This window comes from Capra hircus, chromosome 5, assembly GCF_001704415.2.
Source record: "Capra hircus breed San Clemente chromosome 5, ASM170441v1, whole genome shotgun sequence".
NCBI classification, from domain to species: domain Eukaryota; kingdom Metazoa; phylum Chordata; class Mammalia; order Artiodactyla; family Bovidae; genus Capra; species Capra hircus.
In genome coordinates this window covers 27308718-27331567 of record NC_030812.1, presented here as the reverse complement: position 1 = coordinate 27331567, position 22850 = coordinate 27308718, and the positions used below count along the sequence as shown (strand labels likewise).

The following is a 22850-nucleotide window of genomic DNA, read 5'->3' as shown; positions in this document are numbered from 1 at the left end:
GCAGTCTGGATCCAGGGTCTGTGTGCTCACCTCTGGGCCACATCATCTTTTTTCTTCTTGTTATTGTCTAGCTTTGAGGTAATTTATCAGTGATGGCAGGTCTCCAAACCCCAAAAGGACTCCATTTAAAAAAAAGGTAGTCATATCAAAGGCTTTTTGAAAGCTTAAGTCATGTTCATATATTCACCTCTTAAAGAATTCTCATGAATTACTCAGGTATGAGTCTTCTCCACCAAAGCCAAGAGTGATGTTTCCTTAAGCTCTGAGTGACTGGTGAATCTATTCATAAGTGTACACATGTGCACAGAGGTGATTTCTGGGAGGCAGCTGTGGTTTAGTGACATGACCACTAAACATGAACAGGAGGTTCAAACCCCAGCTGTGTGCCACTGAACTCAGGGTAGAGCCTGGCCCTGGCCACTGTGGGTCCCTGAGCTCTAGTTTCTTCCTCTGCAAGACATCTTGTGAAGGTGGTGTGGATAAAATTACAGGATATAGTGCCCTAGCACCGTCCTTGGCTAAACCCGAGACTGCTGTGAGCCCAGGGAAAGAGGAAAACCCCAGACCTGGGGTTTTCTCTGCTTCATGTTTGGGGACTCTCCCAAACCTCGACCCTGAGGAGGATAACAGAAGTACAGACAAGGCTCAGGGTTGGCTACATTGGTTTATTGGAAACACAGATCTTGGAAGAGGTGAACACAGCAGAGAAGGAAGGGAGATGCTGGGACAGGGTGGGGACTCTGGCCATTGGCCCCACGACAACCCAGAGTGGGGTCTTGGTCCTCCCTGCCCTGGGGTCCCTTCCTGTGGTGGCCAAAGGGACTGTTTGCTAGGGTAGCCTTTCCCAGAGCGTGAGGCAGAACCCAGGAAGAGGGCATTACGCACAGGCGTGAGATGCCAGGAGTGGGACGGACCTTCCGAAGTACGAGAGAGGAAGCCTAGGGCTTGCTCCACCCAGAGCTGGGGTGGCGGCGGAGGGGGCGGGGCCATGCAGGGAAGGCCCTGCCGGGCTGCGGGGGAGAGATGCCCGGGCGGGGCCTGCGTTGGGAGGCCTAACATTTGCGGCAGACGCTGGCGCAGGAACCCACGCCGTAGGAGCTGATGCCGCAGGAGCCCACGCCGCCCGCGCCCAGGCCGCAAGACGTGACGGAATTGCTGGGGCCGCAGGGCGCGCACAGGCCGGTGCTCACCGCCAGGTTCCCGCTGCAGGGGGCGCTGCAGACGCTGCCCGTCACCGGCCGGGAGCCCGACACACAGAGGTCCCCGCAGACGACCCCGCCGCGGGAGCTGCTGACACCTGCGAACCCCAAAGACTGAGTCAAAATTCTGGGGGACGGAGGGTGCCGCCTCTCCGACTATGGCCCTCTCCAAGCATCCTTACAACTCTGGTCCAAAAGAAGTCGTCCTTCCTGCTGTCTGACCCCAAATCCCTCTCCCTGTGATGCCAGCCCACTCATATTTAGGTGTCAGAGAAAACACTCCTATCCTTTACAGGAGGCAAGTAAACCCATCCACACGGGACCGAGGATACTCACAGACATTCACGGACCCAACGCCTTCACACAGTCTGAGAGGGAAAAAGGCAACATTAGTGACTGAATCAGAGCTGCAAACAGAGCTCCATAACTTCTTGGAGTGGGGTCCATGAGTGGTAAGAAGGAGCAGAGTGTCAGAAGGAAGAGTCCTCAGAATACCCCACCTCAAAGTGATAAATGATAGGTTTGCCCCAGACCTGGCCATTGCTCAGCCAGGATCAAGGGAAGTATTTATGTAAAGGATGGGAATGGGTAGTCAGGGCCAGGCTGGGATGGTCCTCACCTCTGCTCCTCGCCCTCCAGCAGGCGCCTGTAGGTGGCGATCTCGATGTCCAGGCCCAGCTTGGAGTTCATCACCTCCTGGTACTCCTTGAGCAGGCAGGCCATGTCCTGCTTGGCCTTCTGCAGGGCCTCCTCCAGCCCGGCCAGCTTGCGCTTGGCATCAGCGAGGGCCGCCTCGCCCTGCTGCTCCGCCTGGGTCACTGCGGCCTCCAGCTTGGAGTTCTAAGGGCCCAGGAGAGAACAAGATGGGTTATGGTCTCTCCACACAGCAGGAATCACCCCAGGAACAGGCCTCTCCCCTTCATCACCTGGGGCTCCCTGAGTAACCACAGACTGGGTCTCAAGTCATGCAAGTGGACTGGAGAATAAATGGTGAGATCCAACTGGGCACACACACTGCCTGTGGGACCCTGGTGGGCCTCAAAAAAACCCTACCTGGCACTTGGCATTCTCGACCTCAGCCGTCAGCCTCTGGATCACGCGGTTCAGCTCATTGATCTCCTCCTTGGTGCGACGCAGGGTCTCCCCATGCCGGATCACTGTGGCCTTGATCTCCTCACACTGGTGGGAAGCAGAGAGGCTCTTATAACTCAGGATGGGATGTACCACCCACTCAGAACAACACGGATGATTTTCAGGTTGCCAGTGCACAGCCTGTGAAACCGTAATGGCAGCCCTGTCCTCCCACTATAACCTGAGAGCGGTCTGTGCTTCTTTCACCACCTCTAGGAATCAGAATCCCCAGACAAAACAAATCTTGTTAATGTATACCTCCATCCCTTCCATAATGTCTAGAAGGCAGGTGTCCTGGAGCACTCACCTTGCTGCGGTACCAGCTCTCAGCCTCGGCCCGGCTGCGGCTGGCAATGTCATCATACTGAGCCTTGATCTCAGCAACAATGTTGTCCATGTTCAGGTCCCGGCTGTTGTCCATCTTGACGATGACCGAGGTGTCTGAGATGTGGGCTTGGAGAACTCGGATCTCCTGCAGATGGTGGGGCGGGAGGGTGGAAGGGTCTTGTTTACACCTTGGCTCCCCCCACCACAGCGTGTACCCGCCTTCTCGGCGCTTCCTGGTCTCCAGCCCTGGCCCCCTCTGACAGCCTCATGGACTGTAGCTCCTGCCCCAACCCCTGTCCAACTCTGATCACAGAGCAATGCCCTCTCTTCCAGGCCAGCTGCTGCTTTCTGCCCAGACCACAATCACTCACCTCCTCATACAGTCGCCGAAGGAAGTCAGTCTCCTGAATCAGGGCCTCCGCATTGGCCTCAAGGTCTGATTTGCGGAGGTAGGCACAGTCCACATCCTGGGAAGATGGGGAGTCTTTGAGCAAAGAGGACCCCTGGTGATGATCACCTGAATTCCTCTCTCTCCTCACACAGTACTTGGAGGTGAGGGGGAAAGGATTCCCTGTGTTCCTCTTCCTGTCTTATCTCCATGCTGCCCTTCCCTGGAGGCATCTCACAACCTCCTCCCCTTTTAAGAACAAATGCCTTGTGCCTTGGAGGTGGACCACTAGCCTTTCACTCCACCTACCTGAGATCTCTTACCTCCCATGTCTCCTTTTACCCTAAGCTTGCCAGACTGGCTCCCTCGCTCAACCACCTTGACCCTTCCCTGTTTCCCTACAGTCCTCCAAAACTCCACCTGGCCACTGTTGGCTCTGCTCCATCCTCCCCCTAGACCCTGGGAATGTGCTCCCCGTCTTAACCAGACCCCTGAGACACTAGACAGGACACCATCCCTCCAGAGAGAGACTGAAGCTTACAATGCCTCCATGGGACCCCAGCCACAGACTATCGGCTCTGAAGTAGCACAGAACGTCCAGAGATCAATTCAGTCATTCCCCTGCATCAGGTCAGGGTGCTAGTGAATTTTACAAGGTTACTGCCCTTGTCAAAGCCTTGAATGTGCCTTTGATGACCTGGTCTATGGGAATTTCCCATCCTGACTCGGCAAGGTCACTGCACTCCACAGGGAGGTTGAGAACATAGATCTCCCCAACAAGAGCATGTCATTCTGATATCCCTCATGTCTAGCTTCCCAATCCCATGTTACTCACCTTCTTCAGAGCCACAAACTCATTCTCGGCTGTTGCTCTCAGAGCAACTTCCTCCTCATACCTGTGGAAAGAGGACAGAGGGAGGTCACCACCTTACAGGAGTGAAGGGGACAACACTAGGTACCTCCCCACATAGCCAGATCCCTGGCAGCCCTGCTGGGTCCTCTCTGGTTGGACTTGGAGTGTGTCTGTGATTCTCTCTCCACTTGGAATTGAGGGATCCATGGGGTGACTCTTCTCGAACCTCACAGCCCTGCTGCCCAAACTGCTCTGAGGTCACCTCTGGAAGAAAATAAGGACTCAGCACCGGTCAGGAATGGACAACAGCCCCTCTGGGGCACTGCAGCCCCAGCCTCTCCCCACCTGGGTGTCCAACCTAGCTCAGCGGGGGGAGGACCTATGGATCTCAGAGGCCATCAGCATTAGAGCAAGCTAGACAGTGGGACACCCAGAGACACACACCTGGCAGCCCTGAGAGACACTGAGACTCATATCACATCCAGGTGCTACAGGTGGGAGCCTGAAGGGCCAGGCCTGGGAGAATGCAGAAGTCTTCTCCCCACAGAGCACAGGGCACTGTTGCTGGGTGATCAGGCTTCCAGAAGAGAAGCCTGAAGGAGGAGACAGAGCTCCTAGGGAATCATGGCCCTACTCATAGGCATCTGAGCAATGACTGCCTGATGGGAAGATCCTGCTTCCTACCACCAACTTGCCCTGCATGGTCCATCCCCTTTGAAATTCTCCAATCTCATCCAGTGGGTTGAATCCATGTCCATTTCCTGTGCCCAACATCACCCCCCAGCCACACTCACCTCTTCTTGTAGCCCTCCAGCACCTCCTGCAGGCTGTTGAGCTCTGAGGACAGCCTCCCGCTGTCAGCCTCTACACACTCAGCCTCCCGCCTCAGCGTCTCGATGTAGCCACTGAACAGGGGCTCGAGGTTGCTCTCGCAGCACTGGCGGTTCTGGTAGAACTGCAGCTTGGTCTCCAGCAGCTTGTTCTGCTGCTCCAGGAAGCGCACCTGCCATTTGGGATGGGAGGAGGGGTCAGATGGCTCCTACTGCCCCAAAGCCTATTTGGGGGATGGAGGGGCTTGGGGAGGGTCCTGATTGCTTCAAGGTAAACTCCAAAACCATTACTTTTTCTGACAAAGGTCCATATGGTCAAAGCTAAGGTTTTTCCAGTCATCATGTATAGATGTGAGAGTTGGACCTTAAAGAAGTCTGAGTGCCAAAGAATTGATGCTTTCTAACTCTGGAGATGGAGACTCTTGAGAGTGCCTTGGACTGCAAGGAGATCAAACCAGTTAATCCTAAAGGAAATCAACCCTGAATATTTATTGGAATGACTGATGCTGAAGCTGAAGCTCCAATACTTTGGCCACTTGTGAAGAGTTGACTCATTGGAAAAGACCCTGATGCTGGGAAAGACTGAGGGCAAGAGGAGAAGGAGGAGACAAAAGATGAGATGGTCGGATTGCATCACTGACTCAATGGACATGAGTTTGAGCAAGCTCTGGGAGATGATGAAGGATAGGGAAGCTGGTGTGCTGCAGTCCATGGGGTCGCAAAGAGTTGGACAGGACTGAGTGACTGAACAACAACCCAAACCAAGAGCTCAGCAGAGATTAGACAGAGGGGACTGTGAAAGACAAGGCGACTTCTGGGTTTCAAGATAGTGATCGTGTTTGGATTTTCCATATTAGGGTGAGAGCAAGGGGTTGGGAAAGATCATTTCCTCCGCAGGTCAACTGAGTTATCCTGACCTGCTGAGTCTAGATGGCATGCGGTCGGGAGCCAAGTAGAGCTCTTTTTGCATTTGACTGCCCCATCAGTGCCCAGTCCAAGTTTAGTATGGGTGGGTTCAGGAAAGGTGTGATCAAGGACTCCCACTCAAAGGCTGAACTGTGGTCCTGTTCCTGTATCTTAGATGCATTTCTTGAGTCTTGTTTGCATGTATGCTTTCTTCTCTGACATGTGGTTCAAGCCTTGTCCTTGTCTGTGTGTAGGGACCCTGCCTGTCTGGACAGAGGTTGTATATAGTAACAGTGCTGTAATCAGGAGCCCCTGCTCTAGACTCATCTCTCTGGTCTGTCTGTGCCCTGGATGTGTGTCCATGGGGGCTCACTTGGACCGCATATCTCCTGCACCCTGACTAACCCTTGAGTGCCCACCCAGGAAGGGAAGGTTCAGGAAGGGTGTGATCAAGGACACCCACCTTGTCGATGAAGGCAGCGAACCTGTTGTTGAGACACTTGATCTGCTCCTTCTCCTCTTGCTTCACGCACTGCGCATTGGGGTCGATCTCCAGGTTGAGGGGCGTGAGGAGGCTCTCATTGACTGACACGGTGGTGATGCAGGGAGGGCTGAGGCCACCCACGCCGCCGGAGCGGTACCCGAAGCTGCGGCCGCAGGACCCGGCACGGAAGCCCCCGCAGACGCTGCGGCTGCCGAAGCCCCCGGTTAGGCCGCGGTAACAGGAGATGCCGCGATAGGGGGCGGCCGTGATGCAGCAGCGGCTGGGCCGGGGTCCGCAGGCGGAGACGCAGCTGAAGGCGCGGCCACGGAATCCTGATCCGCAGGTCATGATCCTTCTGGAGGTGTAGGTTGCAGAGTACAGGAGAGGTGAGCTGGAGTCTTGTGGAAACTCCAATGTCCTCCTCAGAGAGCCGGGGTCCTATTTATGCTCAGGTCGGAAGGGGCTTGGCTATGCAGATGCGGTTGTGGCAATGTGCGCTTTATGGGCTTGTGTGGCTAGCTGAGGTCAACGCCTCTCTAGAATGTGCTTTAATAGAGGCCCGCACCCTCCTCTGTGTAAAAGATGCCAGTCCCTGGGCTGTAAGAGACTCAGCATGTTTCATCTTCAAAGTGCCTTGCCAGCTGGGCATGCAGTCACCTGAGGAGACTGGAAAGAGAAGGGCAGGGCAGGAGAGTGGAGGGAGGAGAACGGAAACCAGAAGTGGTAGAAGCAGGTGACCTGTGTGTGTGCAGGTGTGAGTGGGGGGCCTAGAGAGACTGGGGTGTTAGCAAGTAACTTCTGGAAGTTTGCATCTCAGTAGTGGGCAAGGGTCTACTGTTACAGAAAGCTGTATTTTCCCAATCTCCAGCGAGTCCAGTTGGCTGCTGAAAAACATCTGACTTTTCCTTTCATGACAGCAGTCAGCAGATTATTAAATATTTGTGTTTTATGTTTTCTTTCACTTTTATTATGAGAATTTTCAAAATTAGGAAAGTTGAAGAAATGGTACCTGTATAACAAACACCCTGATGTGTGTTTCTAATTGTAAAGGTACCCAGGTACCCACATTCAAGAGTTATTAACATTATGCTGTATTTGCCTTCACATTTGCCCAGTTATCTGATGATTACAGAAAGCATAGCATGGAACCCTTAAATACTTTAGTATGCATTTCTTAAGAATAGAGACAGTACCATTTTTCACATGCAAGAAGAATAATTCCAAAACATCATTTACTATCCATTCATATTAAAATTTCCTAACTGTCCTATGATTTTTAAAAATAGGTTTTCTTGATTTAACTTATGGCTCTATCTCTTGTATTTTCTATACACTGAAAATTAACTCTTGCGCTGGGCTGTTCAACATGGTAGCCAACAGACACATGTGGCTATTTAAATTTAAATTAGTTAAAATTAAATAAATTAAAAATCTAGTCTTTCAGTCACATGCCACGCGTGACTAGAAGCGACATTATTGACAGCACAGAAACAGAACATTTCCACCATCACACCAGTGTCTTTTGGATAGTGCTGGTCTGGAGGCTTGATTGGGTTTAACTGAAACATTTTTGGGCCGCATACATCATAAACAATGCTTTATAACTCTTACTGTATCACCCCAGAAAGCACAATCAAGTTGTCCTATTACTGGTGATGCTAAATCAGATCACTTGAGTATGTTTTCCCCTTTACAATTAGAAAGATCTCTGTAGGGCAATAGAGGTTCTGTTTTCTTTTTACTGGCCACCTACTCTGTTACCAATACTATATGCCATAAATGATCTCTGATTCTCACGTCCACCATATGAAGTAGGTATCATTATCCCTATTTTACAGATGAGGAAACTGAGGCTTGGAGAGGTTAAATAACTTGTCCCAAACCTCCCAGCTATTAAGAAGTGGAACTGAGGAGATGCCAAGCCTTCCCACCTATAGGTTATGACAACCCTTGGATTTCCTAGTCCTTGGAGACTTTCAAGAGGGTGGAGAAACTTATTGGGAGAGGGTTTCTGTGGAGATAGGGCTCCTCTGGTGGCTCAGTGGTAAAGAATCCTCCTGCCAAGGCAGGAGACCTGGGTTCAATTCCTGGGTCAGGAAGATCCCCTGAAGAAGGAATTGGCAACTTACTCCAGTTTTCCTGACTGCAAAACCCAATGGACAGAGGAGCCCTGACGAGTTACAGTTCATGGCGTCCCAAAAGAATCGAAAATGACTTAGCAATTAAATAACAACAGCAATCTGTGGATATAGGATTGAGGAGAGTGAGTCTAAGAAAAATGGGCAGAGTCGGGGGTGTTAATGGTTGGAACCAGGAGGGCCAATGGGCATGCGTGTGACACAAGGCAATGAGAGACAGAGGAGAGGAGATCTGCAGGACCTTGTGGCTGAGAATTGAAGGAAAGGGATGGAGAATAGCAGTTTTAGCTATTTGCTTGCGTCTGGTATATTGTAAGTACCTTGATAAGATGATACTGTGTTCTACATATATGAAACACCCCATTCCAATAGAGCAAGACTAGAAAAATGATCCCATAAAAGTACAGGGGTTTGTTTTAAATGGATGGGAAGAAAAGAGAAGAGAAACACTGTAGCTGGCAGCCCCTGGTAGCTGGTGTGCTGTAGGGGCAAAGGGCAGGCAAAGCAGCTTAGGGTAAGAGGTGAGGGGTTGGTAGGAAAGAGGAGGAAGGAGGAGAAGAGAATAGTATGTCCATGTAGAACATTCAGGAATGGGGACTTGCAATAGGATGGACATGGGGTCACGGACCATGTCGGCAATCTGGCCATCCCAAAGGAGGGTGTGGCTCCTGATGTCACTTTATGTGTTTGGGGACCTGGGCCGGCTCTTCTGAGGCCCTTTATGCCCTCATCCGCCACTCTTGGCACTGCCCACAATGGAGTTGCGGTGCTTCCAGCCAGCCAGCTGGCTGGGTATTCCAAGGAGAAGCCCTGTGAGTCAGAGTGCAGCTCACACACACTTTGCCTTTTCTACTAGTGTAACTCCCTATAAAAATGACACGCATAAACATAAGCTAATTACTAATGGCTGGTCTTTGCTAAGCAATTTGAAAGAAGCAATTTAAACCAGGATATAAAAAAATTCAAATGTGACACCATTTCATTTAACTCAGGTGTTACTAATGGCTGCTAATTTTGAAGACTTAAAAAGACATTGTATCTGTAGGTTTCCTTGGAGTGAAAACAGCTCTTGGTGAGGGAAGGGGAGAGGGGAGGGGGAAGGACTGGCAGAATGGCTACTGTCTGGTCTTGGCTCTGGCAACAGGAGATTTTGACCTTTTGGACTGTAGTCCGCCAGGCTCCTCTGTCCATGGAATTTTTTTCAGGCAAGATTACTGGAGTGGGTTGCCATTCCCTTCTTCAGGGGATCTCCCTGACCCAGGGATTGAACCCATATCTCCTGCATCTCCCGAATTGCAGACTGATTCTTTACCTGCTGAGCCATCAGGAGAGTTAACATTGCTTTTATTGTGAAATATACCTCCTCTACAAAAGAATGTATAGGTGGTATGCCTACCACCTGTGGGAAGAAATAGAACATATGTATAACTTAGGAACTTCCTCTGAACCCCATTTTTACTGCACCCCCTTCCTCTCTGAACCAGGATGGTTCTCTGGGATTTTGTGTTGAATGATTCCTTTGCTTTTCTTTAGTTTAAGGACCAAGGAATGCATCTCTAAACCATATATTCCAGTTTTTGAACTTCATATAAATGGAAGCACATTGTGTGTATTCCTTTGTTCAAAGTTGCTTCCTGTAGCTGTATTGTGTTCATGTTCACTGTGGATTGTACTCTCTGTAGGAATATGTCACAGTTTATTCATCTTTCCACCTCCAAGGCCTTGAGGCTGTTCCCAGAATGTATTATGAACAGATCTGCCATGAACATTATTTCCCATATCTTCTGGTATATCTGTACAAGTTTTTCTAGGGTATGTGGTTATTTAAAAAAAATTATTCAGGTAGCATATGCTTAGCATAGAAACCTATTTTATGAACAGTCTTCCAAACTTATAACAACATCTGTTGATGTTCAACTTATTTCATAGTAAATACTATATTGACTGCCCAACTTGCATTAACGCATTTAGTTTTTACAAATTGTCCTTTGATGCTAGTGTTATTATTCTTGTTTTACAGATGAGGACACTGAGGACTAGAGGGTCAAGAGATTTGCTCAGGTTGTAGTTAGAGGCAGAGTTGGCACTCGTAGCCTGGTGTATTTGATCGCAATGGAAAAGCTTGATCATAGTCTTGTCCATCCACTGTCTTCCATCACTAAAGCATCACATGGTACATGGTACATTCACACACGCTCACTATTCCTCTCCCTCCAGTACCTCTTTTGGGTCCTTCAGCATGCTCTCAGGGTGTAGGACTAGAGGATGAGGAGAGCTCACTCTTATTTGTTGTGAGCTTCCAAGGGAAAAGCTGTACATATACCCAGATCATGAACAAAAATGCAAACCCTGCAGCATACCAATGGGTACAGACATTTGGTTCATGGCTATATTCCAAGGACTTGGCACACAGTAGGTGCTCAGTAAATATTTGTTGCGTGAATGAAATGAATCCCAGATGCACATTAGGTGCTGAGTAATGGAGCCGTCAAAGCTTGATGGTTAATTATGCAAAGCTTGTTCTGGTAAGATGGGGTGGGGACCAGATGAAGCAGACCGGATGGCGGCCATTCCTAAGGGTGGGGGTGGGGTGGGGAGAGGTTCTTGGCTGGGGCCTGAAGGAAAGATGAAGTGAATGGATGTGTCCTTTACCAAAGCAAACTCCTCAACCTGAGTGATGATGGGAGTGGAAGGGAAAGGCAGACAACAAGGCAAGAATTCTGAAGGCCATGAGCCAGAGTAGAGATGGGGTAGGGTTGAGGAGAGAGAAGTGGATGGAAGGTAATTTTCTAGAGGAAAGGAGGAAGAAAGATGCTTGCTTTTAGATTATTACTCTCCAGGGCCACTTGGAAGAAGGATGGAGATGACTGGGGTGAGGAGAATGGCATGGATGGAAGACTAGGGGAGACAGAGGGGAGAGGAGGGAAGTGGAGGACAGTGGAGGAAAAAGAAGGGCAAGACCATGGGAGAATAGTGGGGGGACACTCCACGGTGGAAGAGCAAAGGAGGTTCATGGGGGAAGGGGCACAGGTCTAGACCTACCTAAAGGGTAGGCTCCAGCTCTAAAGAAACGAGCCCTTATGGGGCATGGACATAGGCTGGAGGAGGTGCAGGGGCTCAGCCTAGTTGGTGGGAATGGACCTCACCAAGGATGGAGCTCCTGAGTCAGGCTTCCTCCTCTGCCAGATTCTCCAGGACTGCCTTTGGCCCTCCCTCCTCTGGTGAGCTCTCATGGACAATTGGTCACTGTCCCAGGCTGTCTTGGCTGAGGGGCAGAGCTCTGGCACACCTCTTGGATACCTGCAAGCCTAGAGCTTTGGTATCTTCCAGATGTAGAGTTCACAGGCTGCTTCCCAGTCTGCAGCCATGCAGCAGAATGACATGGGCCCTGCTTCGGAGGTCTCTGTCTCCACTGGTTCTTCACTGTCACAGCACCTCATGATCCCTTCCTCTTCTGCAAGGGCCCTCAGATTGCCCCCACTGTCTACTCTCTGAAATACCTCATGCACATCTTTTTACCAACACTGTCCCTCCTGCTGCTTTATGAAGCCTGTCCTCACCCTTTCTAGGGATCCGTTCATACCTTTCTCATCAGACTAACTGTATTTCACACTGTCCCAGAATGGGCACTGTCAATAGGCACTGAGCTCCTGAGGATCTGATGGTATAGCTATAAACAAACTCTCTTCAGCCTTCTGCCTTTTCTCATGAACTTCTGAACTTCTGGGTCTGTCTTCCCTGTCAGATCAGGAGTTCCAGAATCCATAGTTCCTTCCTCCTCTTAGTGCTTTCCTCTCTCCTTCCAAACTTAAGATAGGGTTCAGCATGTTGCAGGGATACATCAATCACAAAATTCTTGAATCTAACAACAAGATGTTACCTTGTCTAACCCACTGTCCATCTTGGGGCATCTGCTTTGCGACATCCTTCACAGGAGCAGGATGGACTAGAGGGAGTCTTGGAAAAGAACTTCTCAATGTTAAAATTACCTGATTTACCCCTTCTCTCCAGGCATCCCTTGAAACAAGATCTACTTGGGCTAAAAGAAGAGGCTCTGATCTCCAGATATAAAGGTCTTTTGGTTCACCCTGTCTCCACAAACATGATGGCCATTCCAGAATAAAGAATGTTTCTCTTTTACATAAAGCTCCCCTAAATGGGAGACATAATGCAAGCTCCTTAGGAAGGCATGACTATTTGCCCTCCTTCTGGCAAGTTTTTCTTCAAATCCAACTTCCATCTGTCCAGCCGCAGTGGAAGTCCTGCTCTCTTTAGAGTTCCATCATACTTGGATGGATTGTCAGCCTCACCCCATGATATCCCTGGGCTACTGATCAATCAGGAGGTTTTGGAATTAGGCCAAAAAAAAAAAAATCACCATTAGGCAAGGTGAATGAGCATGTCATTGATTTGTGGCTAAAGATTTCTGATGGTCTGTTAAGGCCAAATAAGGAACACAAATTTATCAATTATAACAGATAACAGACTTTTTGGACTGTACAAGCTTTTCTTTTCACCCAGTAGTGTAGTAACTTGAGGATTGGTGACACTTTCCCTTTGCCTAAGAAGAGACATTCTCATTGGGCCTTCCCTCAGGTAGTTGGGCTTGAGGATGGACCTTTGATTTTGTGTTCTTTTTCAGGATAAAGGAAAGGTCTCCAGTTCTACTTGCCCCTAAGACTAACCACATGGTAGAATAAGAGTTGATAACATTTACTGAGCACTTGCTATGTGCCAGCTGTTAAGAATTATCCATGTATTTTAAAATTTAATCTGTGTATTCTGCCTGCAATGTGGGAGAGCTAGGTTTGATCCCTGGGGTGGAAAGATCCCCTGGAGAAGGGAAAGGCTACCTCCTCCAGCATTTTGGCCTGGAGAATTCTACGGACTGTATAGACCATGGGGTCACAAAGAGTAGGACATGATTGAGTGACTTTCACTTCATTTCACTTCATTATTCCTTTAAGATAGGCATCATTAGCGGGTATTTTACATATGTGGTTTAGTAATGTAGGTAGGTATATTCCATCAAACCTGCTGATATATCCACAGCAGCAGCAGTAGCAACAACAATAATGACAAATATCTCTACCTCTCCATCAAACCTGACGTTATAACCGCAGCAGCAGCGACACCTACCACTAATATGATTACATCCTTAAGAGTGTGTCAGGCTCTATTTTAACTGCTTGACATGGATTAATTCTTTTAATCCTTATAAAAACTATATGAGGTAGGTAGCATTACCCCTGTTTTACAAATCATGAAATGAGATAGGGAGAGGTTAAGAAATTGCCTGAAGTTACATAGCTAGAAACTGGCAAAGGTGGACTTTGAAACTAGGCAGTTTGGACTCTGGGTCTGTGTTCTTAACTGATAAGCCATGTATTTAAACTTTTTAGTTCCAATTATAGTAAGAAATAATTTTTCATAGTGATTAAGCACACACATATGTACATATCACATACTATTGAAATAAAAGATCCTGAAATGTTTTTATTATGCATGCTACACTCTGATGTTTCCTACTGTATTCTACTCTACTTGATTTTGTCCTAACCTGTTTCATTAAAACTCTGGTTGCTTCTATTTGTGGGTCATGATGTGAACTCTGAGAAAATGCAGTCCCAGAGCCTCTTGCTTCTTAATGATTACAACAAAGCACATCTGCACAGTGCTCTGGAGTTTACTGAGTGCATGCACATCTCTGTAATTCTCCAAGGCAGCCCTGGGAAGAAGATGCTTAATCCATTTCCCGGACGAGTGAACTACCTTGCCCCCCTAGATCACATAGAGCTAATCATGGAAGAGCCCCAGTTCCTACCCTGCCTTTTAGGGTTCAAGGACCAATCTAACTATGTTGGGTGGATGGCACACACCAATATGGATTTGTTCTGACAATATGGATTAGCATCTTCCAATGCCATTGGCAAATTGCTGTAAAGGGAAGGATGTTGCAGGGTTATTAGAACATGGAAAGCAATACAGGATCGGGGGGTGATGGCAGGGGGCTGGATGCTCCCCCTATATGGTTCTGTCTAGAAAGATTCCCTTGTATTCTGAGCCAAAAGCTATAACGACTTATAATAGCTGTGTCTACCCCAGTCCTTCTGGGCCCTGGAGAAACCATGGAGCCTGGAGGTGAAATCGAGACAGGCTATCCTTGCTTGGGGCCTTGTTGGAAATGGTTGGGCATTCTTGAGACCACTGAGCCAAGGTGTGCCCCCTTAGGCCTCATGGAAGATTCTGTGGGAGGGCGTGCCTCCTCTCAGCGCAGGCTGACAAATAAGGTCTAAGAAGTGGACTTGTCAGATGCAAGTGGAGGTGGATGCATGTGTGTATGAGCACGTATGAGTATCTGTGAGATTGTTGATGGGAAATCCAGCACGTGTGTGTGTACATGTGTGTGAGAGAGAGAAACAGAGAGAGAGACAAGATACAGAGTGGTGGCTGATAGGTGCAGGTGAGGAATCTGGGAGCAGGTGTGTGAGGCTTTGCTGCTGTAAAAACAGCCATCCCTGTAAAGGAAATCACGGAGCGATCTCAAGTTCCCCATCTGTTGATCTTACCCTCTCCCAGTGTTGCAGTGCCGATGTGATCAGCACCACGGACAGCGGCATGAGCACATTAAATGGGTGGTAACGAAAGAAGCCGCAGCCCCGCCTTTCCCCGCCCTCCTTTCCAACGTGAGTCACCGCTCCCCTATCCTCAAAAACCTTTCGCCATCTGTGTATGAGGAGGTTGGGGTGGGGTGAGGAGAGGTGAGCTGGCCCTTTGAGGACAAAAATTGTGCAGTTTAGGGTAAAAGGCCATAAACATCTGGCAGCATCTGGCACCCAATTAAGCACATTAAGGAAGGAGCAACAGCAGCTAAACAACCCAAGCCCATAAACATGTCTAATTGCTGCTAACACGTGGATACATCAGGCTCCAAACATATATAAAGGCCCAGTGATGTCCCAGAAGTGAACACCTCGTCCACTAGCCCTCCATTAGGCCATCTGCCTCCTGAGAGCCTCCCGTGCCCCAAAGAAGCACCATGACTTGTGGATCTTACCGTGCTGTCCCAGCATTCAGCTGCGTCTCCGCCTGCGGACCCCGGCCCGGCCGCTGCTGCATCACGGCCGCCCCCTACCGCGGCATCTCCTGTTACCGCGGCCTCACCGGGGGCTTCGGCAGCCGCAGCGTCTGCGGGGGCTTCCGTGCCGGGTCCTGCGGCCGCAGCTTCGGGTACCGCTCCGGCGGCGTGGGTGGCCTCAGCCCTCCCTGCATCACCACCGTGTCAGTCAATGAGAGCCTCCTCACGCCCCTCAACCTGGAGATAGACCCCAATGCACAGTGCGTGAAGCAAGAGGAGAAGGAGCAGATCAAGTGTCTCAACAACAGGTTCGCTGCCTTCATCGACAAGGTGGGTGTCCTTGATCACACCCTTCCTGAACCTTCCCTTCCTGGGTGGGCACTCAAGGGTTAGTCAGGGTGCAGGAGATAATGTGGTCCTTTCAGGTCCCAATCTGACTGATGAAATGGACACACATCCAGGGCACAGACAGACCAGAGAGATGAGTCTAGAGCAGGGGCTCCTGAATGGAGTTCTGTTATTATATGCAGCCTCTGTCCAGACAGGCAGGGTCCCCACAGACAAGGACAAGGCTTGGAACCACATGTCAGAGAAGAAAGCATACATGCAAACAAGACTCAAGAAATGCACCTAAGATACAGGAACAGGACCACAGTTCAGCCTTCAAATATTTGTCCTTGATTACACCTGTTCTGAACCTCCACCCCCACACCCCATGCCCAAGTCCCAGCTGGGCACTGATGGGGCAGTCAAATGCAAAAAGAGCTCTACTTAGCTCCTGATCACATGTCATCTAGACTCAGCAGGTCAGGATAACTCAGTTCACCTGAGAAGTGAATGATCTTTCCAAACACCTTGCTCTCACCCTAATATAGAAAATACAAACATGATCACTATCTTGAAATCCAGAAATTGCCTTGTCTCCCACTGCCCCCTCTGTCTAATTTCTGCTAAACTCCTGGTTTTGGAGTTTACTATAAAGCAATCAGCACACTCCCCAATCCCCTCTATCCCCCAAATAGGCTTTGGGGCAGTAGAAGCCATCTGACCCCTCCTCCCATCCCAAATGGCAGGTGCGCTTCCTGGAGCAGCAGAACAAGCTGCTGGAGACCAAGCTGCAGTTCTACCAGAACCGCCAGTGCTGCGAGAGCAACCTCGAGCCCCTGTTCAGTGGCTACATTGAGACGCTGAGGCGGGAGGCTGAGTGCGCAGAGGCTGACAGTGGGAGGCTGTCCTCAGAGCTCAACAGCCTGCAGGAGGTGCTGGAGGGCTACAAGAAGAAGTGAGTGTGGCTGGGGGTGATGTTGGGCACAGGAAATGGACATGGATTCAACCCACTGGATGAGACTGGAGAATTTCAAAGGGGATGTGACCATGCAGGGCAAGTTGGTGATATGCAGCAGGATCTTCCCATCAGGCAGTCATTGCTCAGATGCCTATGAGTAGGGCCATGATTCCCTAGGAGCTCTGTCTCCTCCTTCAGGCTTCTCTTCTGGAAGCCTGATCACCCAGCAACAGTGCCCTGTGCTCTGTGGGGAGGAGGCTTCTGCATTCTCCCAGGCCTGGCCCTTCAGGCTCCCACCTGTAGCACCTGGATGTGATATGAGTCTCAGTGTCTCTCAGGGCTGCCAGGTGTGTGTCTCTGGGTGTCCCACTGTCTAGCTTGCTCTAATGCTGATGGCCTCTGAGATCCATAGGTCCTCCCCCCGCTGAGCTAGGTTGGACACCCAGGTGGGGAGAGGCTGGGGCTGCAGTGTCCCAGAGGGGCTGTTGTCCACTCCTGGCCGGTGCTGAGTCCTTATTTTCTTCCAGAGGTGACCTCAGAGCAGTTTGGGCAGCAGGGCTGTGAGGTTCGAGAAGAGTCACCCCCTGGATCCCTCAATTCCAAGTGGAGAGAGAATCATAGACACACCCCAAGTCCAACCAGAGAGGACCCAGCAGGGCTGCCAGGGATCTGGCTGTGTGGGGAGGTCCCTAGTGTTGTCCCCTTCACTGGTAAAATGTGGAGGGGGCTCTGGGGAGACCTGCCCTGTCATGATTCCCCTCTCTGCCCTCTTCCCCAGGTACGAGGAGGAAATTGCTTTGAGAGCAACAGCCGAGAATGAGTTTGTGGCTCTGAAGAAGGTGAGTAACATGGGATCGGGAAGCAGAGCCATGAAGGATTTCAGAATGACAGGCTCTCATTGTGGAGAACAATGGTCTCATCTTCTTTGGGGAGCAGTGACTTTGCCAAGTCAGGATGGGAAATTCCCATAGACCAGGTCATGAAAGGCACATCCAAGGCTTTGGCCAGGGCAGTAACCTTGGACAATCCACTAACACCTTGCCCTGAAGCCGGGGTATAGCTGAATTGACCTCTGGATGTTCTGTGGTGTTTCAGAAGTAGTAGTCTGTGGCTGGGATTCCGTGGAGGCATGGTAGCTTCAGTCTCTCTGTAGCTCATCCCTCTCTCTGAGGGATGGTGTCCTTTCTAGTGTTTCAGGAGTCTGGTTAAGAGGAGGGGCACAGTCCCAGGATCTAAGGGAGGATGGAGCAGAGCCAACTGTGGCCAGGTGGAGTCTTGGTGAACTATAGGGAAACAGGGAAAGGTCAAGGTGGTTGAGCAAGGGAGCCAGTCTGGCAGGCTTTTTGGTGCAGGGAAGGGGAAAAGGAGAGCTGCAAAGTGAGAGGTCTCAGGAAGGAAGGGTGAAAGGTTGGTGGTTCATCTCCAAGGCACAAGGCATTTGTTCTTAGAAGGGGAGGAGGTTATGAGATGCCTTCAGGAAGGGCAGCATGGAGATGGGACAGGAAGAAGAACACAGGGAATCCTTTCCTCCTCACCTCCTTGTAATGGGTGAGAAGAGAGAGGAATTTGGGGTGATGATGATCACCAGGGGACCACTTTGCTCAAAGACTCCCCATCTTCCCAGGATGTGGACTGTGCCTACCTCCGCAAATCAGACCTTGAGGCCAATGTGGAGGCCTTGATTCAGGAGACCGACTTCCTTCGGCGACTGTATGAGGAGGTAAGTGATTGTAGCCCTGGCAGAAACCAGGATCCGGAAGAGAGGGTGTTGGTTTGGGGTCGGAGTTGGACAGGAGTTTGAGCAGGAGCTACAGTCCATGAGGCTGTCAGAGGGGGGTCGCTGGGAGGCCCAGGGAGATCAGGAGGGCTGAGAAGGCTTGTACACACTGTGGTGGGGGAAGCCAAGGTGTAAACAAGACCCTTCCACCCTCCCGCCCCACCATCTGCAGGAGATCCGAGTTCTCCAAGCCCACATCTCAGACACCTCGGTCATCGTCAAGATGGACAACAGCCGGGATCTGAACATGGACAACATTGTGGCTGAGATCAAGGCTCACTATGATGACATTGCCAGCCGCAGCCGGGCCGAGGCAGAGAGCTGGTACCGCAGCAAGGTGAGTGGTCCAGGACACCTGCCTTCTAGACATGATGGAAGGGATGTGAGGTATACAATAACAAGGCTTCTTTTGTCTGGCAATTTGGATTTCTAGAGATTCTGACAGAAGTGCAGACAGTTCTCAGGTTATAGTAGGAGGACAGGGCTGCATATATGGTTTCACAGGCTGTGCACTGGACATCTGTAGTGTCTTGAATGGGTGGAATGTCCTGTCCTGAGCTTCACAAGCCTCTCTGCTTCCCACCAGTGTGAGGAGATCAAGGCTACGGTGATCCGACATGGGGAGACCCTGCGTCGCACCAAGGAGGAGATCAATGAGCTGAACCGCGTGATCCAGAGGCTGACAGCTGAGGTCGAGAATGCCAAGTGCCAGGTAGGAGCTGTTTGAGGCCCACCCAGGTTCCCACAGGCCCAGCTGGATCTCACCATCCATGTTCCAGTCCATTTGCACGACTTGAGACCAAGGCTGTGGTCACTCTGGGTGATCCAGGTGATGAAGGGGAGAGATTCCTGCTGTGTGGAGAGACCATAACCCACCTTGTTCTCTCCTGGGCCCTTAGAACTCCAAGCTGGAGGCTGCAGTGACCCAGGCTGAGCAGCAGGGCGAGGCAGCCCTCGCTGATGCCAAGCGCAAGCTGGCCGGGCTGGAGGAGGCTCTGCAGAAGGCCAAGCAGGACATGGCCTGCCTGCTCAAGGAGTACCAGGAGGTGATGAACTCCAAGCTGGGCCTGGACATCGAGATCGCCACCTACAGGCGCCTGCTGGAGGGCGAGGAGCAGAGGTGGGTACTGTAGGCAAATTTCTCTCCCAGCCCTGCCTGGGTTCTCATCATGTGGTGTCCCTGACTTTCCTACTTGACAAAGCTCCCCACCCTGCAACTGGACAGGTAATTTGAGTAATTTCTTTAGGTATGTTTCTAGCCCCATTTCAGTTTCTCATGCCCACTTAGGTGCTGATCTGGGATTGGTGCTTTTGCAAATCTGTTTCTCACAGCCCAGAGTCAAGGGCATAGTAATTGCTGTTCCTGAGGAGCCCTGTCTGGGCTAGGTCGCCTTCCTTCAATAGTGATTCTTCTCTCCTGGCCCTCACTGCACACGCCCCTCAGGGTTCCAACTCTATTCTCAAACTTGGCCTTGGCTCCAGCCCTGGGAGTTCAGATTTCCTCCCAATGACAGCGTCAATAGATGATTTTATCAACACACACTTATATATTCTAACTATATAGTGCCTTTGCCTAAGTGTTTGTTCATTGCAGCAAGTGAAATTAAGGGTAGACAGATAACAGGGACTGGTCCCTTGAAGCAGCTGTAGCCTGCTCTGGGCATTTTTCTTGTCGCTTTTGAGCACAAAGGGAGACCCACTGGTCATTAGCCGTCTATGTTCAGGTGGAGGGCGGCTGAACCGCTTCTGGGAGGACAACAGTCACAGGCTGTGCCCTTTGGTTCTTCCCCTGGAAACAGAAGGGTCCATCCCTCTGCCCCAAACACTCTTGGAATGAACTCAGGAGCTTTGCTGTGGATTCCCTAGGAAACATGGGCCTGGGAAGGTAGATTGTGAGCTGCAGACTGTCCTTGTTTCTGAAGCTGCTTAAGACAACCGTTTGCTTTGGTCTCTCAGAGGGTGTTTGTTTTCCTTAAGGAGACAGCATCGCATAGGAAGGAAACCCAGGTTGGATGGAGTTAGGTGGCTGGAGTGGCACTGATTATTTCCTCTTTCTGGGCCTCAGTTTATCCATTTGTTAAGTGAGGGACTAGATGTAGCTAATCTCAGAGTCTGCTCTCAATGGATTCTATCATCCCATTCATTCATGCAAGTTATTTATTGAGCCAAGCATCACCTGGGGGCACTGTCGATTCTGCAGCGGGGGAAAAAGGATAGACAAAAAAAATTCTGTCCTCTGGAAGCCCAAGCTTTAGTGATACCAGTCAGACCAGATTCAGGAATTTAAATCTGCTGCTCCTCGAATACATTTACAAGTCAATTAGAACGGAAAGAAACAGTAGGAGCTACCATTTCCGAAGCACTACCCTTCCTAATGGCAGAAATCAGGCACTTACAGGCACAGTTTGAGTTCATCCCCGCAAAGTTCAGGGAGTAGATTTTCCCCAGGAGGCTGGCTGTGTGTGTGCTAAGTTGCTTCAGTCCTGTCGGACTCTTTCCTACCCAATGGACTGTAGCCTGCCAGGCTTCTCTGTCCATGGGATTCTCCAGGCAAGAATACTGGAGTGGATGGCCATGCCCTGCTTCAGGGCATCTTCCCGACTTAGGGATCGAACCCGCAGCTCTTATGTCTCTTGCATTGGCAGGCAGGTAATTTACTACTAACACCACCTGGGAAGCTCCTAAATCCGAGGTTGCTCAGCTAATAAGGGCTAGAGAGAACCCATACAGTGACCCGGGGCTACCGCTTAATGGCGCCTTTCCGGGGCAAGTGCTCAGAATGAGGGCGGGGGACCTCGCCTTTCACTTTGGCTGTGTGGACCGGCGGCTTTTCAGGGCGCTGACCTTTCTCTTTTCCTTTGCCCGCAGGCTGTGCGAGGGCGTCGGGGCTGTGAATGTCTGTAAGTAGCCCGCCCCTCCCCATTCTCCAGCCGGGTGGTCACAATGCCTTTAGGGAGGGGGCACGTTCGCCGCCCCACGCCGCCTGGCTGGGGCAGTGTCTGACCGCGTCTCTGCCTGTTCTCCCCGCATTCAGGCGTCAGCAGCTCCCGCGGTGGCGTCGTCTGTGGCGATCTCTGCGCCTCCGGTGCTGCCCCTGCTGTCACCACCAGCGTCTGCAGCGCCCCCTGCAGCGGCAACGTGGTGGTGGGCACCTCTGACGCCTGCAGCCCCTGCTCTAGGGTGGGCGGCAGCATCCTGGGCTGTAAGAAGTGCTAAGGTCGCCTTCCGGCCCAGCCAGGCCCTCGCTCCACCGGAACGCCCCTTCCGTTGCACCCCCGCCCCACCCCGCCCCGGGGCCGCCCTCGGGCCTGCAGGGTCCGCCTTCCCTGCTCCCTCTCTGCTTCCTTTGCGTGCCATCTGCCAGGCACCTGAGCCCCGGGGAGGCTGGGGCGCACCCTGACCTCTTTCTGTAGCCTTTCCTAGTAGTCCTTTTGCTGTCTTGAGGATTCATGCCTTCTTCTGCCTTCTGGGTTTTGCTGGATTCATTGGTCCTGCCTGATCCCCTTCACCTAATCTTGGAGGAACGGGGGACAGGCCCCGGAAACTCCAGATCTGCACATCTTGGGGGTACCTGCGGCATGGACGTGGGGAACACTGGTGGTGGTTTTCCTGTAACTCTTTGAGGGCCGTGCCCTGTGGGAGGGGAGACCATCACCTTTCAAGGATGCCCGCGAAGGCTTCTACGAAGCTAATGAGTCAACTGCCCGCACGCTCTCTTTTGTCTGTCTCACTCTTTGTTTCCAATAAACTAATTGTGGCTGATCAGACCTGGTGCCTCAGAGCCTCATAAATGCCAGGGCCCTCCTGAGATAGGTGCTCCCTGCCAGAGATGTCCTCAGGACCTCTCATGCACTCAGTTATTTTTCATTAGGTGAAAACGATGTGGTAGAAGCTGCCCACCTGGCCTTGAGCCACGGGAGCCTTGAGAAAACTAGAGAAGACCCATGGGGATGGAGAATCCCTCCCTGCCTTGTGTGGTCATGGGTTTCTCTAGACCAAGGATTCTCGACTTCAACACTACTGACATTTTGGGCTAGAGACTTCCTTACTGGGGGGGGCAAGTATCCTGTGCATTGGAGGATCAGTGATTTGCTCAGTTACTGAACTAATAAATGACTGAATCGACATTCAAACGTAGGTTTAATCAACTCTTTAATACATCATTTTACTTAGGGAGCCAGAAGGGCAATAGACAGCTGAAACCTCCCTATAATCCAGTAGGTATCATTATTCCACTTTACAGATGAAGAAACTAAAATTTAGTGAGGATCAGTGACTTGCCCACTGGCCTCTACCCGCTAAATGGCAGTAGTAGTCCACCCTCCCCCAGCTGTGACAACTGAAGCTGTCCCTAGACACGGCCAGATGTGCCCTACGGCTTCTCACCCAGCGTGATCCTTCTGCCAACCTGCCAAGGACATTCCTGGAGGGGAAAAGTACGTGGGTGAGGGCAA

The 22850-nt window shown here is 50.8% G+C and overlaps 2 protein-coding genes across 2 annotated transcripts; one reads left to right on the top strand and one right to left on the bottom strand.

Annotated features, from left to right (window-relative positions):
* LOC102183766 (keratin, type II cuticular Hb1) lies at positions 646-6543 on the bottom strand. The gene is made up of 9 exons (XM_018047726.1): positions 6098-6543; positions 4693-4901; positions 3881-3941; positions 3029-3124; positions 2638-2802; positions 2253-2378; positions 1819-2039; positions 1536-1567; positions 646-1297 (listed from the first exon to the last, which is right to left on the bottom strand). The coding sequence occupies exons 1-9, from the start codon at positions 6464-6466 to the stop codon at positions 1053-1055; spliced, it is 1524 nt and encodes a 507-aa protein (XP_017903215.1). The 5' UTR covers positions 6467-6543; the 3' UTR covers positions 646-1052.
* Positions 15235-22163, top strand: LOC102183211 (keratin, type II cuticular Hb1-like). Its single transcript, XM_018047728.1, has 9 exons — positions 15235-15664; positions 16408-16616; positions 17398-17458; positions 18244-18339; positions 18569-18733; positions 18983-19108; positions 19296-19516; positions 21265-21296; positions 21431-22163. The coding sequence occupies exons 1-9, from the start codon at positions 15296-15298 to the stop codon at positions 21610-21612; spliced, it is 1461 nt and encodes a 486-aa protein (XP_017903217.1). The 5' UTR covers positions 15235-15295; the 3' UTR covers positions 21613-22163.

What these genes read in the sequence shown, in the direction of transcription:
- LOC102183766 (XM_018047726.1), bottom strand. Translation starts at nt 6,466, where the DNA reads ATGACCTGCGGATCAGGATTCCGTGGCCGCGCCTTCAGCTGCGTCTCC. An exon ending in AGTTTGTGGCTCTGAAGAAG is followed by an intron (nt 3,125 to 3,880) that starts GTGAGTAACATG and finishes CCATCTTCCCAG; the next exon opens with GATGTGGACTGTGCCTACCT. An exon ending in CTGGAGGGCGAGGAGCAGAG is followed by an intron (nt 1,568 to 1,818) that starts GTGAGGACCATC and finishes TTTCCCTCTCAG; the next exon opens with ACTGTGTGAAGGCGTTGGGT.
- LOC102183211 (XM_018047728.1), top strand. Translation starts at nt 15,296, where the DNA reads ATGACTTGTGGATCTTACCGTGCTGTCCCAGCATTCAGCTGCGTCTCC. An exon ending in TCGAGAATGCCAAGTGCCAG is followed by an intron (nt 19,109 to 19,295) that starts GTAGGAGCTGTT and finishes CTGGGCCCTTAG; the next exon opens with AACTCCAAGCTGGAGGCTGC. An exon ending in CGTCGGGGCTGTGAATGTCT is followed by an intron (nt 21,297 to 21,430) that starts GTAAGTAGCCCG and finishes CCCCGCATTCAG; the next exon opens with GCGTCAGCAGCTCCCGCGGT.